The sequence below is a fragment of the Centrocercus urophasianus genome, unplaced genomic scaffold (genome assembly GCF_019232065.1).
Source record: "Centrocercus urophasianus isolate 14NV4802_14NV808 unplaced genomic scaffold, USGS_Curo_1.0 seq_10, whole genome shotgun sequence".
NCBI classification, from domain to species: Eukaryota; Metazoa; Chordata; class Aves; order Galliformes; family Phasianidae; genus Centrocercus; species Centrocercus urophasianus.
In genome coordinates, this window is record NW_024884142.1 from 2,972,833 (window position 1) to 2,990,544 (window position 17,712).

At 41.9% G+C, this 17,712-nt stretch overlaps 1 protein-coding gene across 4 annotated transcripts in view; it reads left to right on the forward strand.

Moving 5' to 3' along the window:
• Positions 1-5,778: 5,778 nt before the first annotated feature.
• LDAH (lipid droplet associated hydrolase) overlaps positions 5,779-17,712 on the forward strand; it is a 106,308-nt gene continuing 94,374 nt past the window's right edge. Inside the window, exons 1-3 of one of the 4 annotated variants that reach the window (XM_042811058.1) lie at positions 5,825-5,894; positions 13,998-14,075; positions 15,338-15,496. In XM_042811058.1, coding sequence (XP_042666992.1) covers positions 15,343-15,496 — 154 coding nt within the window. In that variant the 5' untranslated portion in view covers positions 5,825-5,894; positions 13,998-14,075; positions 15,338-15,342. Of the gene's footprint in view, positions 5,895-13,997; positions 14,076-15,337; positions 15,497-17,712 lie in introns of all 4 variants that reach the window. The other 3 variants (XM_042811197.1, XM_042811121.1, XM_042810983.1) reach the window with 3 other exon arrangements.

A 17,712-nucleotide genomic window follows, 5' to 3' on the forward strand; every position in this document is an offset into this window, starting at 1 on the left:
TTGAAAACCATAGCAAACATTATATACCTCCGAGAAATTCCCTTTAGACAAAAAGAGCACGTATACAACAGCTTAACTGTCGTATGTGGAAACACAGAATCACAGAATGCCTCAGAATGGTTGGAGGAGACCTCAAGGATCATGGATCTCCAACTCCCTGCTACATGCAGGGCCACCAACCTCCCCATTTAATACCTGACCAGGCTGCCCAGGGCCCCATCCAACCTGGCCTTGAACACCTCCAGGGACAGGGCATCCACAGCCTCTCTGCGCAGCTGTTCCAGCACCTCACCTCTCTCATAGTAAGAACTTTCCCCTGACATCTAACCTAAATCTTCCTCCTTCAACTTAAAACCATTTCTCCTTGTCCTACCATTATCTATCCTTGTAAAGAGTAGGCTCCCCTCTTGTTTATAGGCTCCCTTTAGGTACTGGAAGGCTGCAGTGAGGTCACTCTGCAGCCTTCTCTAGGCTGAACAAGCCCAGCTCCCTCAGCCTGAATGGAATATATATCCATAAACAACATACATATTTATATGATTCATGCACACTTTATAATTCTAGTTTTAAATTCTGGTTTATACAGAGATTTAAGGTGTTTAATTCTTCAAGAGCCAATAATTCAATTGAAAATCTATTGGGGATCCAAGGTTGCTGCCTACTGTTTTCTCTACTTATACGGTCAGATTTCTGCATTTTGCTAGTGTGGTGTTTTCACAGAATAGGAAATATAATGAGGAGAAGGGAAGGGAAGGGAAGGGAAGGGAAGGGAAGGGAAGGGAAGGGAAGATTGCATATAAATAAAAATTGGAAAAAAAGTTGAAGAAAGTGGGACCTGAAGTTGTGCAGAAGCCATTTTTCCCTGTATTGATAGTTTAATTTAATAAATTAATTGATAAGTTAATTTAAATATTTGCAACACTGTGGACATATGGACTACTTCAAACAGAAGTATATCAGTGCCCTGTGACAGATTCTACTTAACAAAGTTGTTGGTAAGCTGTTCAGAAACACTGTGCTTTAACAGCAAGAAGACTAAAGCTTTACCTGTAAATTCTTGTATCTTGAATGTAAGTCACTCTTACGAAATTACCTTTCTCTCTTATCACCTGAATTTACTATATTCCCTTCTGTGTGTGCATTAAGGAGGAGTAACAGAGACCAGAAATGTCTTTTCATTGCACTCAAATCACCAGAGAAGAATTGAACACCTGGAGAGTAACCGCATTTATATTCTTTGACAAATACTAAAAAAGATTTTTTTTTCCATATTTACTGATAATTTACCAGATAAATCATGTATTCATGCATACTGTACCACTTTCCTCCTTTAGTTAGAAATGATACCTGTAGAAATAGAGAATGATTTGTGATCTGAAAATGCTTCTCCATATCAAATGATGTTTGAACAGTGCAGACAACAAACCTTCCATTCCTATAGCACAGACAGAAATTTGGCTTAAGAAGTAAGTTCATCAACTGGAGATGCCCTTAAGGTGTTAAGAAATTTTTCTTCTTATGTGAAGAACATTTGAAAATCAATACAATCACGAAAGTAATTACTGTCTAATGCCACAGATGACTACATCGTGACTAGGTCAGTGATGAGTCAAGATGATGAGCTAACAAAACATGCTGCCCCCCAAACAGCCACTCCACCTGCTTTGTTTCTTTCTTCACCATTAGATTACTGATTCTTCAGCAGATACTGTTTCGATTAACCTCCACTTCTGTTGTTCACTATCTGTTAAAACACCCAAACCAACTACAAGTCTGTAATGCACAATGTTCATGTATTATATGTATTTGTTAATTCAAAAAGAACACACTACAAATATGTCAGAAAGCACATCAAAGAACAGCTGTCTTATACTGAACTACTATGATCATTATTAACACTAAGGATAATCATTTATGTTAGCAGTGTCTTAAGCAATGCAAGCCTATCACAGAACCTTATTTGAACAAAATACAGGTGAGAATGCTTTAAGCCACTCTTCTGCAATTCAAGCAGAGTGAAAGAGTTGTTCATGGATTCAATTCCTCCTGGGAAACCATCATGAAAATTTATGCTAATAAGCAATCTTATGGTCTCACTTAATAAATTAAAAGTCACTGAGAACATGCACTGTAAAAACTGTGTACCAAATTTCACATAAAAACTTGGCTTATACTTTTCCTGTGCAAATAACGTCCACAATTTACCACTTGGCATGATCATGCTGCCAGTGATCACTCGATTGCCATCCTCCTGCTTTCTGCCATCTATCCTCATCACAGCTAGCAATAAGTCCATAACATATAGTCCATACAAAACAGACCAGGCCAAATGTCACCTTGCTTTTCTACCACGTGAAGCAAAGCACTCACCTGGAACTTGGCTGCAGGAAGTTATCAATTCCAGCTCAGATAAAATGTAACCATTGTAACACACACACCCATGAACTCACTTGCTGCTGACAATCAAGTTCAATAAGCACTTTAACAAAATGTACTCTGAACAACAGTATCTCAAGCATATGGATGGCCTTTGGATCATTTAAACATGTATTACACAATCTGAGTCCTAAAATGAGAAATGACCTGCGGGGCTTGATGAGGATTTCAGAAAAAGTAATGATGGTTGTAAACAGGAATATGAAAACTTTATTAGATCAAGTTAAAAGCCCTGACTGTCTTTGACAGCATCTACCAACCGATGCTAAGGGAAGAGCACTGGGACTCCCTAACCTCCAGAAGACTAAAGACTCTGGACTCTTCAGCTTTAAAAGCTCAACAGCCCCTGGTGCATTTCCCTTCAACAAATTTGCCTCACCTTTTTGCAAACCCCTATAAACTTTTGGAAACTGTGATTTTTCCAATGAAGCTAAGAATACATTACAATATTTTTGTTTGGACACTGCTTCTTATGGCTTAGCTTAGCTTGCTACCCATAAATTCTGCAACAGAGAGGCAATAAGGAATCACTGTGCATTCAGTTTCACACATACTAGCTTCAGGCATCATTTCTCCCACCTCCTGTACTCGTTGGCTTATCTTCAGACATCTGTTTCTTTTAGTGCTCCATATACAGAAAAATTTCACATGTCTGAAAAGCATTGTTACATCCATAGTTTCTGTAGTGTTTTATAACCTTTCTGAGGGATGGGAGCGCTAGAACTGCAGACCACATGCAAGAGATGAGTGTATCGTAGCTGCTTATGGAATTACGGGGCCCATTTCCTGACGGTTCATAAATCTCACTCAATTTTGACCACAATGGAGCACATGGCTCTGAGATTTCACCGAGTACCTGTCGTGACACCCAGGTTGCTCAGGAACAGCAACCATTCATTTAGAGGTTTCATTTACTCTTGGACTTCAATCTCATGCAATCAGCATGTATCTGTCATTTTACTGCTCCACCAGTTAGAATTCAGAGGTCTTTATGCAGTGTTACATAATTTTTACTAAGTACAGTAATTCAGTATGTACAACAAATTTTACTGCTCTGCTCTTCACCTCCTTTTCTGGAGTTTTCTTGATATGTTGAACAGGACTTATTTTAGCACAAATGTACAACCTTACCTGCTATGCCACCCCATTTGAAAAAATGGTTAATTAATCCTACCTTTCTGGCTGGAGTTTATCTCTCTGAAGGTTGTAACTTCTATCCCACGACAGCTTGGCCTTCTAAGAGCCTTCAATGAAGGCTCCTCTCAAAACATCTTTTGGGTTTTCCATGTCCTTCCTTGTCCAGATGTGTTCATACTCCAAAGAACACCAGGGATTCATGAAATGAGACGCTCAGAGGCTGCTCTGAAAGCAATGCCAGTCAGAGGCAGCTGTTGGTTGTATGGCAGCATAGGCTGAACCTTCCCAAAATATCCCATTACGTGTTGTTGCTGTATGACAGATAGCAGCAGAGGGGCAGTCTGACAGCACGGAGTCTGACATGGAAGCGCGTATGAAGTGAAGGTTTCACTCAATTTTTCCATGAGGAAAAAAAGGCACCTACTGACATTCATTGACATTTGCTGAACATTTCTAGAGAACCAAACAATGGCTGTGAGCACAGTGAGGTGGTGGGTGGAGCATTTCAGCAGTGGTGACAGCGACAGTGGGTCACCTCTGCTTGTGTAGACTTTTTTTAGTGTGGTATGCAGCTCTTGCTCATGTCTGGGGAAAATGCACAGCTAATGGTGGTGACTACATTGAAAAACAGTTTTTTGTAGCAGAGAATTTGCTCTACAGTGTTATCAAATAGTGTTACTGTGCTGTTTTATCTGTTGCAGTTTCCTTGGAAATAAATAGGAGGCATTACTTTTGGAGCAAGTCATGTACGGCCATAAAAAATACTGCTGACTTTTCTCTGGTGCAACAGATTTATCTCTGTTCCACTCATTCTTGCCTCTGTTTTTATCAGTTCATTCAACATAGAAATTAGCCTCACTGGTTTGCAATTGCCCAGATTCCTCTTGGAACCATTTAGATATTATCCAATGGATTTTTTTTTACCTTCTCTCTACCACAGCTTCCATTTGAAACAGCTCTTCCAACATATATCTCAAGGAAAAAAAAAAAAAGAAAATAGCATGAAGATCTCCCTCTGGTCCTCTTAGATAAACGTGTCTAGTAGACAGCCACAAAGATGACTATGGGCCTGGAGTAGCTCCATGCGAGGAAGGGCTGAGATCCTGGAACTGTTCAGTCTGAAGAAGATGGACAGGAGATCGTATCAATGCTTATAAATATCTAAAGCCCGGGAGTCAAATTGTTGGGGTCTGGCTCTTTTTGGTAGTGTGCAGTGATGGGACAAGGAGTAAAGAGCACAAACTGGAACGCAGAAGTTCCAAAGGAACATTCAGAAGAACTTCTTTATTGTCAAAGTGATGGAGCCCTAGCACAGACTGCCTGGGGAGGTTGTGAAGTCTGAAGACCCATTTGGGTACCTACATGTGCAACCTGCTGCAGGCAGCCTGCCTGAGCAGCGGGCTGGACTTGGGGATCTTCTCACTGGTGACAGGTGACAGGATGAGGGGAAATGGCCTTGACTTGCACCAGGATAAGTCTATGTTGGGTATCAGGAAAAACTTCTTTACAGAAAGGGTTGTTAAGCATTGGAATAGGCTCCACAGGAGGTGGTTGAGTCACCATCCATGGATGTGTTTAAAAACCATCTGGATGCGGTGCTCAGGGACACGGTTTAGCAGAGGGTTGTTGGAGTTCAGGTAGTATGGTTAGATTGCGGTTGGACTCGATGATCTTTAAGGTGTTTTCCAGCCTGAGCGATTCTATGATTCTATGATCTCCAGAGGCCCCTTCCAACCTTCTAAGGGATTCCATTCCTTCCTTCAGGGCCTCACCTGCCCTGAACCCCATTCACACCTCACGGGATGGAATGAGGCAGCACTCTTGTGCTTTGAGAACAGATTTATTGCTACTTTTTTAAGCTTTTATTGCAAGTTGATGCCCAGTATCTCATATTTTCAATCTGCTTTAACGCATTTTAGCATTCTGGGCAGCCAGACTCACGCCGTTATCCGCCCTCCTGGTGTAGATGCAAGATGTACCGCACCGAAGGGCGCACCCAGGCTTTGTCTGCCCCTTCCCTCCCCCGCGCTTCAAGCACTCGGCTTCATCTCGCTCTTTCTAAACACGGCCGCACGTCGCGGCTGAGAGCCGGGCGCGGCGGGGCGGAGCGCTGTGAGGAGGCGGGCAGCCCTACGGCCGGGCGGAGCCGAGCCGCCCTCAGCCCACCCCGCGCGGCCCAAGGCGGAAGGAGCGGCTCCGCCGCCCTCCGCTCGCTGCTCCCGCTGCCGCCCGGCTGCCCTTTTCCGCCCGGCTGAAGCACACGTCGGTCCGTCGGCTCGCCGCCGCTATGCTGGGTGTCGCGGAGCCGGCGAAAGGGGAAGGTACGTGCCTCTCTCCCCTCCCTTCCCTCCCCGCTCTCGTTTAGAGCGGGGGCGGCCGCCGAGCTGCCCGCCCGTGCCCTGGGGCTGTGCGGCGGCCTCGGTAACGGAGGGGCGGGAGACTTCGTCCCTCCTGCTGCCCTGCTGCCTGGCGGGGCCGGGAGGACCACCCGCCTTACGTAACGCTGGGGCCAAGCCCTGTCCTGCAAACGCGTTCCACCCAATAGCGCTGGTTAGCGATAACGCATCCCTGTGCTCCCTTTATTTTGTGTTTTCCGTGTAGCTCACGATGGAACTTCGAGAAGCAAATCCTAAGCTTGGTTTCTTTTTCTTTCTAGAAAATAGTTGCAGTAACGCTGCTTGCAGGGCTTAGTGTCTTAGTGTGTGTTTCTGTGGACTTGCAGCTGTGAGTGATGCTCGTTATCTAAGCAGCAGGTTATTAAGGGACAGAATGGCCAGTGAATGAGAACAATACAATTATATGTACCTAAAAGTGAAAAGCAAGATGAGATGCTGAAGGTGAAATGTTGTTCTTTATTAGAATAGTTCAGGTGGTTGGGAGGAGCGGAGCCCCACGCCCTGCTCCAGGAATCCTCGGTCAGTCTGGGTGGCCCCAGAGCATCACCATGGGCTCCAGGTGACACCTCAAAGGCTGATGCTGCAGTGGCAATGTGCCAGGCAGGTGGGGAGCATCAGGGCCAGGGAGCAATGGAGCTGATGGCGTGGAAATGGGTGCAGAGAGAAAATGGAGGTAATGAGGAAGCAGTATGGAGGCATGATAGTTGTTGAAAGCTTTCCTTCTCTTAACCTGTTCGCTGTGCTTGCAAAGGTGATGAAGCATTTCCTTTTTTTGCAACAAAAGGACAGTACTGACGTCGTATCTTCAGGATAGTTGTACCTCTCAGGTGCTGCAGCTCCTCATTCACTGAGATGTGGTATGCTGCAGGCCTTCTGGGACTCTGTGATACACAATTAAGGTCTGAAAGTCCATTTGCACGGTCTTCTTGCAGCATCTGGTTACGATTGTGAGTGTCCTAGAGGCCTTCAAACGTTAGGATTGTGATAGTTCCCTGTCTTCTCATGGAGCTTGCTTAAGATGCTCATGAAGGAGGCTGCCACACATTTGCAGGTCTGGATAAGTCCTGGCGTTAACAATTAATGTTTTCCATTATGGAATTTCTACAAAGGTTACATAAAAGCATATGAAATCAGTGATCTCTCAAGAGCCTTTGGCAATACCCCAGACAGATGGATGTGAAAGCTGAGCATATCCTTCTTTACCTGGCTCCGCCTTGTAAGTATTTACTCAGCCTGCAGCAACCTACAGCTCAGGAACTTTAAAGCACAGGTACACTGAAGACCTAAATTTCCTCTGTGAATTTCATCTCCATGAACTCATTCTTACCTTGTACCCATGTGAAGCTCTGGTGCTCTCGGCATCAAGTTCTGTGGCTCAAATGCCAAACTAATTAAAGAGGCAATTCCATTCATTTTCAATTTCCTTTCTGCTTATTTTATATTCTTAATTTGATATTTACTCCTCCTTAAATTCCAAAAGGTAATGATGAGTTATTAACTGTTCATTTCCTTCATATAATTTACAATTACATTTTGTGTATTCCTAATCATTTAATTAAAAAAAAAAAAAAAAAATCAATTCCATCATGACTGCCAAGCCAAACAGTTTATCAGTAAAGTTGACAAGACTTACATTTTTTTTTTTTTGGTAGACAGCTTTGTGTTTGATTTTGTTTGTTTTTTGTTGTTTTTTTTTTTTTTTTTAGCAATGGTTTTTTTTCTATTATTCTGATTTATTATAATGTTGGCACCTTAGCTGGAAACAGAGGAGGTCTTGAGTTTCAAATAATGTCAAGGTTATATTTGCCAAGTATTAGGAGCGAATTTTGATGTGTAAGTTTTAGCAGTGTTTTGCACATACTTGCACAGAAAACAGACAAGCAAGGTATAAAAGACAGTATTTGGTTATTAAATTTAGGCATGCTGTTAGTGGTGACTTAACTGTCTTTTCTGCTCTTAAACCACTGTGTAAGACTTTGGATTTTCATTGAAACTTTTGACTAAATTTGGTTCCAGTGCACGTTTTGATGGTATTTAGATGTGCAGTAAGATTTAGAAACAGGTTACATGGGAGGAAGTCATTCTAAATAAAAGAATATTCATAATAGAGAGCAAATGTGTAACATGAAAGGTCTGAATTAAACTGAATCTTAAGCTTATAGCAAACCTGGGATTCCACTGAAAAGCCATCCCAACTACACAGCAGATGAGTGCAATGAATGAGAAAACTATTTGTTTACCCAGGTGGATCTTCACAACTGCCTGATGAGGCTGTGCGTTGTGTAAGTGCCTTGTTTTGATTTATCAGGTAATATTGATGTGCCAGAGCAATGTCTAACCAGACATGCTGCAAATATAGGCATGGCAGGATTCCTTTCTTCCTTCCTAAATTCTGCTACTTTCTGCTACTGCTGTTAGCCATGCTGTTCTTTTCCTTTTCTGTCTCATCTCATGCTTCTGTTTACAGCTGATGTTCCCCTTTCCTTTATTTGGATGTGTAATCTACTTGAATTTTCTTTATATCTTCTATTTTCTTCAAGTATACTGATAGGAATGCGTTATGGAAATCTACACAATCAAATTTTACCTTTCAAAATAAATTGGAGCACTAATTGGAAATAAAATTGTTAGGTGTTAACTGGGTTATTACTTCCAGCTTTGATGAACATGTGCTTCATATGCTTGTGTGTTTGCACTTGGTTGTGTTACCAAGGTTTGACAGGGATATTTTGATGAGCTGGGTTCTTGTGCAAAATAGAGGTGATTGTGCTTGTTTTATGGAACAAGCTAGCACTGCTTCCAGTATGGCAAAATCTCTTGTTTCTAGAATTGTCAGTCTGTCAGAGCACAGATGCATGGAGAAGCTTTTCAGCTGCCATAACACTTCCCTCTAGCCTGACTGCTCAGCTGCTGTTCCATCCACCTCGTTAGGATGATGAACCTCGCCACTGCTCTTTGCTAGGGAGAATGTGGATTCTAAGACTAAGGTTAGTGCAGATGATCACAGTGTGTTATTGCAGTGACTCAGGAAGAGAAATAACGCTGTTTGATATTTTTCTTTGTTTATATGTCATGTTCATTGATTCTTCTGCTTTATTTTTGTTGTCTTTTGCTCAGAGCTGCGTAAGGCCAGTTTATTGTCATGCCTCATGGTGCCTTTAGAGCCTGTTTAGGTTAATAAATGAATTGGGAAGTGCTGCAGAAGATAGGCAGGAGGTGGTAAGCAGCAAACACAAGTAGAGAGGTAATTGTAGAATGGTGCTCAGAGAACAGTAAGTTGGCCTGCTGTAGGTAAGCAGTATTTTGACGACTTTGTTCTTGCTGGAAAGCAAGAAAAGCAGCAGTAGCTAGATGCTGGAAATGAAGGTGAGTGAAGCATTGATGCGAAGGCATGTAATTTGAAAAAATAAAATGAGAAATAGAAAAATGTGTTTTGAATTCAGGCTTGTGTTAGAACAGATAAGGCAAAAATATGGAAGAAACATAAAGTAACATAGTAAAAAGGAGTATCTGTTCCTTTTTACTGTATATAGAAAGATGCATGCTTAACAATACAGGGGGAAGTACGGTACAGGTAGAGGAAGCCAAGTGAAGGACAGCCTGGTGATAATTGAATGGTGTAGGGTTGTTCTGTTGTTTTTTTTGTTTGTTTGTTTTTTTCTTTGTTGTCAACTTGTATTCATTATGCTCTTTGAGCTCTGCCTGCTTAACAAGAACAAAGAATGTGTAGACCTCCTTGAATCTAATAGGTGGTGAAAAAGGAGTTATTTTGACATTAGATGAAGTGGCAGATACCTTTTTTTTTTTTTTTTTTTTTTGCTTGTTGTTAATGCTACTGAAAGATGGAAGTTTCTTCAAAATCATAATTTTTGGGTGCTCTGGTTTAAAGGAATGAATAGATTACCATTACTTTAAATTTGTGCTTATTTCTTTGTTGCTGTTGACTGTTGTCCAGGCTACATATATGACTTAAGCAACAATCCAATAGAAATGTAGCTTGTGTGGGATGTTTGAATTAGGATAAGAAATGAGAACTTAGAACTCTACAACTCCCTGAAGGGAGGTAGTGGTATAGTGAGGGTGGGCCCCTTCTCCCACGTAACGAGTGATAGGACTACAGGGAGCGGCCTGACTTTGCAGCAGGGAAGATTCATTTAGATGTTATAATGAGGGACATGGCTTAGTGGGAGATATTGGTGATAGGTGGACAGTTGGACTGGATGATCTTAGAGGCTTTTTCCAACCTTGGTGATTCTAGGATTCTGTGATTCTGACATGTGCCTGTGGTCTCTCCTTCCTTCACGCTCCTCCTTCTAGATTTCTTTTTATGCACATGCCCTTAGTTTTCTCTTTATTTCTTTTGCAGTGTGTGCTGCATTCCTCTTTTGCTGACTCAGTTTCCTGTGAAGGCCCATATCATCTCTTCTCCAACATAATTAACATACTTGTTGCATTTTGAACATGCCTTGTTTTAGGTAGTGATGTGTGCTGAAATTTGAATTCCATAGTGTTTCTTTTCAAATATGAATGGAATGGATTCTTACAGCTTTGTTCATGAAATGTAACATTCCTACCTCTAACTTCAGCAAGTTACAATGCTAAATGGGGGACTGTTTGGCCTACCTAGTAAGGGCATGGCTTTATCTATTTGAGCTCCAGGCAAATATAATGGGCTTTCAGTTGTGGACTGAGAGCAGTCCTGCCGGGAAGGACTGGAGGTGTTGATGGACAAAAAAATGAACGTTAGCTGGCAATGTGCACTTAGAGCCCAGAAAGCCACTGGTATCCTGAGCTGTATCACAGCAGTGTGACCAGCCGGGTGAGGAAGGTGATTGTCCCTCTGTGCTCTGCCCTTGTGAGGCTCCATATGGAGTAGTACATCCAGGTCTGATGCCCCCAGAAAGAATGATTTAGAGCTGTTGGAGCAGGTTTTCTGGAGTGTCAGAAGGATGGTCAGAGGGCTGGAGCATCTCTCCTTTGAAGGCAGGCTGAGACCTGGGGGCCTCCAGCCTGGCAAAGGCTCTGGGAAGACCTTAAAACAATCTTTCAATACCTAAAAGAGGTCTAGACAAAAGCTGAGGTGGGACTGAATTGGGGATTGTAACGATAGGTCAAGGAATAATAGTTTTAAACAAAAAGAGGGGAAATTTAGATTAGCCATTAGGAATAAGTTCTTTACTCAGAGAGTGGTGAGATGAGACACTGGCACAGGCTGCCCAGAGAAGCTGGGGATGCCCCATCCCTGGGGAGTGTTCAAGGACAGGTTGGATAGGGACTCTGGGCAACCTGATCTAGTGGGAGGTGTCTCTGCCTATGGCAGGAGGGTGGAACTGGATGGTCTGTAAGGCCCCTTTCCACCCAAATTATGCTATGATTCAAGGGCTTTGTGAAGGAGATTCAGCACAAACAGAAACTGAGATCCTTGCCGAAGGGGAAGAGAGACCAAAAATAAAAACTAGTGTGTTACTGCCAGAACTACAATGAAAAGTTGGTTTCCCTTGTCTATTCTGTTGACTGCAGTAGGCCAGTAGTTGATGCTTTCAGCTGTGACTGTTTTCTTAGAAGTTGTCATTGTGCCTTGCAGTCTTGGAAGTCTTTCATTTGCTGTTTTATACTGTTGAAAATCAACACAAAGAGTGCAGTAGCAGTTTTATTACAGTTCATCATTTATGTTAACTAACAAAAACTCCATTTGATTTCTTTTATGTTGTGCTAAGTATGTGATGAACTCTGTTTAAACCAGTACTTTCTGTGTGATCTAATGAGTGGTCAGTGTTAAGGTGAGCTTCCCTAATCTGTTTCTCCAGGGTTTTTGACTGCTGTCTTCATAAAATAATTTTGTACCAGAACAATGTAGATATGTATCATTGTGGGTTCTAGCAGTGTTTTATGATTTCTTAACTTCATACCTCCAGAACTCTCTGAAACTATTCATATTGGTGCAGTCTTTTTGGAACAAGTTTGATGGTGAATGAAGGCAAGAGGTTTTTCTGTTGAGGTTGCTCTGTTCATTATGTTAATCACTGGTAGACATTTACAGCTGTAGGTCCCCATTTCTGTTTGCAGCACACAACAGAGGCATGTATTCCTGTTTGAATCCCTAAAATCTGGACCTTTTAAAATGAATTCTTTCTCCAGCCTGAAAGAGGCTAGCATGGCAATTCTGTCATACAGCTAAGAGAATTATACAGTAAAATAAAATGCAAAAATATTTCAGTTTCATCTGCCACTGACTTCTGCTGATTTCCTTACATAAAACAAGTCAAGGTTTGTGACCGATATTGCATCACCTTACAAAGTCTTTGACCACTTTTGATTTTTCCATAAAAAAATCTGACACTGTTTGACTGTAGTTTGTCCAAAGCGATCCTTGATGAGATCTGGGCATCCTCATTCCAGCCCCCATTCATCATTGCAGGTTTCCTATCACGCAGTATGTCTGTTCCTTTTGCTGCCAGCTCTTAGCTGTGAGTGTATTCCTGTCTGCAAATCAAAGAGCTTGTGTCAGGTCTGGGTTATTCTGTTCTGGGGATAATGCTGCAGAAATTGTCAGAGCCTTTGTTTCTAGCAGTCAGCAAGAGCAATCTCACTACCTTTCTAGTTAGTCTTTTGCACTTTGATACTGAATTCAGTCACAAAACTCACCAATTAGGATGGTGTTTATTAAAAATAATAATAATAAAATTTGTAGAGTCAATCAGTGGAATGCATCTGTTTCCATTCCCTTTGTTTTTTAGGGGGCTGACCTAGTTCAGAGACCTTTTCTCTGATCTATGTAATTTATTACTGTCACCTATTCATGAAGCCCTCTGCTACCTTTGCTAGAATAATACAAAAATATTCTTTTATCCAGCTGTGTCTGAAAAACTTCCAGCAATAGAGATTCCACTATCTCTCAGACTTGTCATCCGCTGCTTTCTTAGCGATTAAGTTTTTCATAATGTGCATCTCTGGAGGCACAACTTGTGACTGCTGTTTCTTGGCTTACCATCTGTCATTGCAAAGAGAAGTTTGGCAGGGCTGTCTTTGTAGGTACCTCTCAAGTAGGGCTAGGCTGATACTGGATTACAACTTAACCTCTTTTTGGCTTCATAGGAAAGTACAACTTTTAACTGTTAATCCTTGTCCTTTGGACATCTGCCGTGTGCCTCAGCACCCCTATCATCTTGTCATCTGATTGACTTTCTCCAATCTGTTAATGTCTTGTTTGTAGTGAGGAATCCAAAACTGGACGTAGTAAACCAGATGCATCCTCTCCAGCGCTTGAAGAAAAGTAATCATGTCCATCAACCAGGTGGCTACTCTTGCTATTGCAGCATTTATACTCTTGGCCTTTGTTTTCTCAAGTCTGCGCTGCTGACTCATGCTCAGCTTGTCGTCCTCTTGCTTTTCCTGCAAAGCTACTCTTGTGTGCACCCAGCCTGTACTGCCATATTGCAGTATTGAAATGTAGGTGTAGGACTTTGTTTGCCATTGGATTTCATGTGGTTTCTGTCAGGCCAACATCCATTTAGAGAGCAACACTGTCTAGAGGCAAAGTAGTCTCTTGTTTTGTTCTGCACACAGCATCGTGATGGGAGCACAGGGCATGCACTGATCTCTGTGATGACAGTGATAGGACTCAAGGGAATGGCAGGTGGGTATTAGGTAATGGTTATTCACCAGAGGGTGGTTGTACCTTGGCCCAGGCTCCACAGGGCAGTGGTAACAGCCCCAAACTGCTGGAGTTCAAGGAGCATTTGGACAACGCTCTCAGGCATAGGGTTTGAATTTCGGGTGGTTCTGTGTGGAGCTTGGCATTGGACTTGATCCTTGTGGGTCCCTTCCACGTGATTCTTGTTCTGCCTTCCAGACTGGTATCATGCACAAACCTGCTGACAAGTGCTTCATAGCACATTATCCAGGTGCTTAATGAAGGCGTTGAACAGTATTGGCTCAATATTGATTCCTGAGGGACGTTGCTGCTAAGTTTTTTTTTCTTTCTTGTGTTCTTTTTGTTTAGCTTTGTGTTATTTTTCCCCCCAACAGTATCTTATAGTCTGCTTGCCTAATTTCCATCTTGCTACTCTGATCAGAAGAATATTGTGGGAGGCAGTCTTGCTCAAGGTACGCTAAGCAACATCAAGATTTCTTCCATCAGCCATTGAGTAATTTGTCTCTTTGTAGAAGGTAATGAAGTTATTTGGACAGATTATGCCAAATCCTTTTCGTATGCTCTCAGTCATGTTTATGTGCTTACAACTTTGGGAGGATTTTCCTTGGTGGCTCAGTGAGATCTGAGGTGAGGCTGACTGACCTGTAGCTCCCTGCATCCTCTGTCTTGAGCAAGTGCATGATGGTTGCCTTCTTGTAAGTTTTGAGCACTTCTTCAGTCAGTAGCAAAAAGGATAGAGAGTAGACTTGTAGTAATCGTGCCAGCTTCCTGGACACCCTGGGGTGTATTTTATGTACTTTTGTGAAGTTGCATATATCAAGTCTGCTTTGCTGTACCCTTCTCCTTTACTTTGGTTCCAGCACTGCTCTCTGGGGCTTATTGTTGTCCTTGGGATTACCACTGTCCCTCTCCCTTGCGTACCATTCTTCAGAAGAGGCAGCAGCCTGTTTGTCCTGTCTTGTGACTGGGCAATTTGTAGGTGAAATTTTAAACAGCTTACTCCGGTTATGTTATGCAGTGCTAGGACAAGTTCCTTTCATCAAATGGTATTTAAATGCAGATTGTAAATGTTGTTACCAAGCGATCTTTCAAATCCAAGTAATTACAAGCCTAAGTAACACTGTAGGATAGAGTGATTAGTATGTTATGAGAACAACTGCATAAGTAATGAAGAATTGTGCATGCAAAGGAAGGTTATTTTTTGCTTTTAGTGTTTTACTTTGGAGTCAACTGAAATAAGGATGAACGTTGAAGAGTCCTAGCTGTGTGGCAGCAGCCATCTACTACTGCTCTGAGTGTTCTCACCCAATGCAATGGCAGTAGATGGAGTCCTGATCCGTAGTAAAACACCTGAGCGTACAGATCTGTTTGTAAGTGCCTTTGAGTACGTCAGATGTGTTCAAGGTCTCCCAATAGGCTTTGCCGAGTAGAAGATCGCTTGCTTCATCCTAAGGTAGAAAAGTATGTGTCTCATAGCTGTTTGGGAGTCAGTCCATGTGCTGCAATGTAGGTCACTGTATTCTGTAATAGCAGTTGGCTTTCAGATAGATACCCACATCAGTGCTGTGTTAATCTAGGTTTCTTGTTCTTAATCTATAGTTTCTTGGTTTTTTTCCCAGTTATTCTATGGGAATATGGAAAGTTATGATAGCAAAGAGCCAGATATGTAAGTATTTGCCAATTTGTTATAACAGTGTCTTGTTCTGTCTAACAGCAAACATGAGATCAGTGTCAGAAGAGCCAGTACCATTGCACGAAGAATTTATCTACTGTTGCGGAGCTGCTACCCATGTTTTGAAATGTGGGCCCTGGAAAGACCTCTCAAAGGATGAAAGTAAAAATCTACCCAGGCTGTTGTTCATGATTATTCCTGGTAAGTGCCTTTTTGTTCGTTTTAAGTTTGGAAATGTGATGATTTGGAATAGGCACGCTCAATTTCAGTATCAGGAATGTTCCTGGATAAATCTGGCACACAAGTGGCTAAAAATCAGTGGTATTGGAATGGTGAAATTTCTTTGTTGGAATTGAATTAGTACTGTAGAACTGTAATCTCAACAATAAGTTATTTGTATTTCTGTTTAAGATAAAACTGAGAAATTGGAATGTCTCAGTTATTTATACTGTGGTGGTTGTTTGCTGACAGCATCATGTATTTTAGTTGCACTCTATTTATTTACTGTATGTGAAAGTGGTGTTGCGATGTCAGCCTTGTGCAAGCTGTTGTTTGAATGCACTCTGCTGTTTGTGGGCCAATGTGTGGGCTTCTCTTTGCTTCATGGTGAGATGGTGACCGGATCCCATTTTTCAGTCTTTACAAGATTTTGGAAGCACCACAGAATATTTTGTTACTTTCTTTGGGCACAATGATTTTATGTCTTTGCCTCCTGGAGTTTACTAGGAGCATAACTTTTCACACAATCACGATGAAGTTTAAACTCTTGCTGCAACTGAAAAGAAGAAATAAGGCTCCAGTGAGTTCATCACTGCTGCTTTATGGGAACAGCTTTTTAAGCCAGATGCTGTGCAGAGTACCTTTTATTACAACGATCTATCTGTTTGGATCCAAATGTGTGAAACAGTTTTCCAGAGGTTTAAGTTATGAAGACAGGCTGAGGGAGCTGGGCTTGTTCAGCCTGGTGAAAAGAAGGCTGCGGGGTGACCTCACTGCAGCCTTTCAGTACCTAAAGGCAGCCTACAAATAGGATGGGAGCTGACTCTTTGAAAGGGTAGATAATAGCAGGACGAGGGGAAATGGTTTTAAGTTGAAGGAGGGAAGGTTTAGATAAGATGTCAGGAGGAAGGTTTTTACTATGAGAGTGGTGAGGTGCTGGAACAGCTGCCCAGAGAGGCTGTGGATGCCCCGTTCCCTGGAGGTGTTCAAGGCCAGGTTGGTTGGGGCCCTGGGCAGCCTGGTCTGGTATTAAATGGCCCTGCATGTGGCAGGGGGTTGGAGGTTCATGATCCTTGGGGTCCCTTCCAACCCTGGCCATTCTGTGATTCTATGAAGTGTGAGCTAATGCTTTTTGACTGTTGGTTTCTTACAGTTAAGGCATTTCTGGAAGGCCTTAAATGAACAGGTAAGTTTCTTTATCCCTCAGGTTCTGGAGCCTTGGTTTGTCTTTAAGTTATTTTGCTTGAAGTGCACCAGGACGTGCAGAACTTACAGACTCTGTGTTTATCATAGAAAACTTGTCTGCAAGAAAATGGAGTAGCAAAGCTACATGAGTCTTGCTTCCCGCAGTATACTTCTATGGGGATGTAGCATTTCATATTAACTAGATAGATGATCAGAGATAAACATCAGAAGAATATTCAAAGCATTTCTGTAGCAATCTGCAAACTTGTAAGCAGCTCGTGTATGTTTTTGCTCTAATTTCAGAACTGTGTTGGAGACAGAATTGGGAGTTTTTGCATTGAGTGAACAATTAAAAATAATGCAGCAACAAGAGCTACGAAGCTGCAAAGTGGCTAGATTAGAAATAATTGATGATGAGGTTGTTTTCTTGTAGCCTAGCCAGCCATTAGAGTACCTAGCTCCTCAGCTTTTCCTCCTACTCCCTTGGCCTCAGTCACTGTGTAGTGCCGTGTGTTATGTCCTGTTAAGAGGAGGGGATTCTTTTTGCTAACACAGAAAGCAGAAAGGCAAAGAGCTCTTCACAAGGAGAACCTTAAAGATGAGTGGCAGTGTTGTGGATACTGTTTCATTTATTGTGCTCCTCTTTTCTAACAATTGTAAAATAAGCAAAAAGCAACAAAGGTGGTTTTTTGTTTTTTTTTCATTATAAAGCTTATTTTGCTAGATTTACAGTAAGTATTTATCTTCAGATGATAACGGTATTTTTTAATGTAATGACTTCAATCTTTGCATCTTAAGCTGACACTGAAGTTGTGTTTGAGTAGCAAATATTGATATTCAGGAACACAAGGATCCGTGTACATAGAAGTGCTACAAACAATTCCAAGAATAATCATTCAACAATATTATGTTTTGAAAGCCAAGTATTTAAATGTTTTAGAATCACACAATGATTTTAATTCCCTCTTCAATCATGATTGTGTGTTTTTTTCAAGATGCTGCTCAGCCCTTGC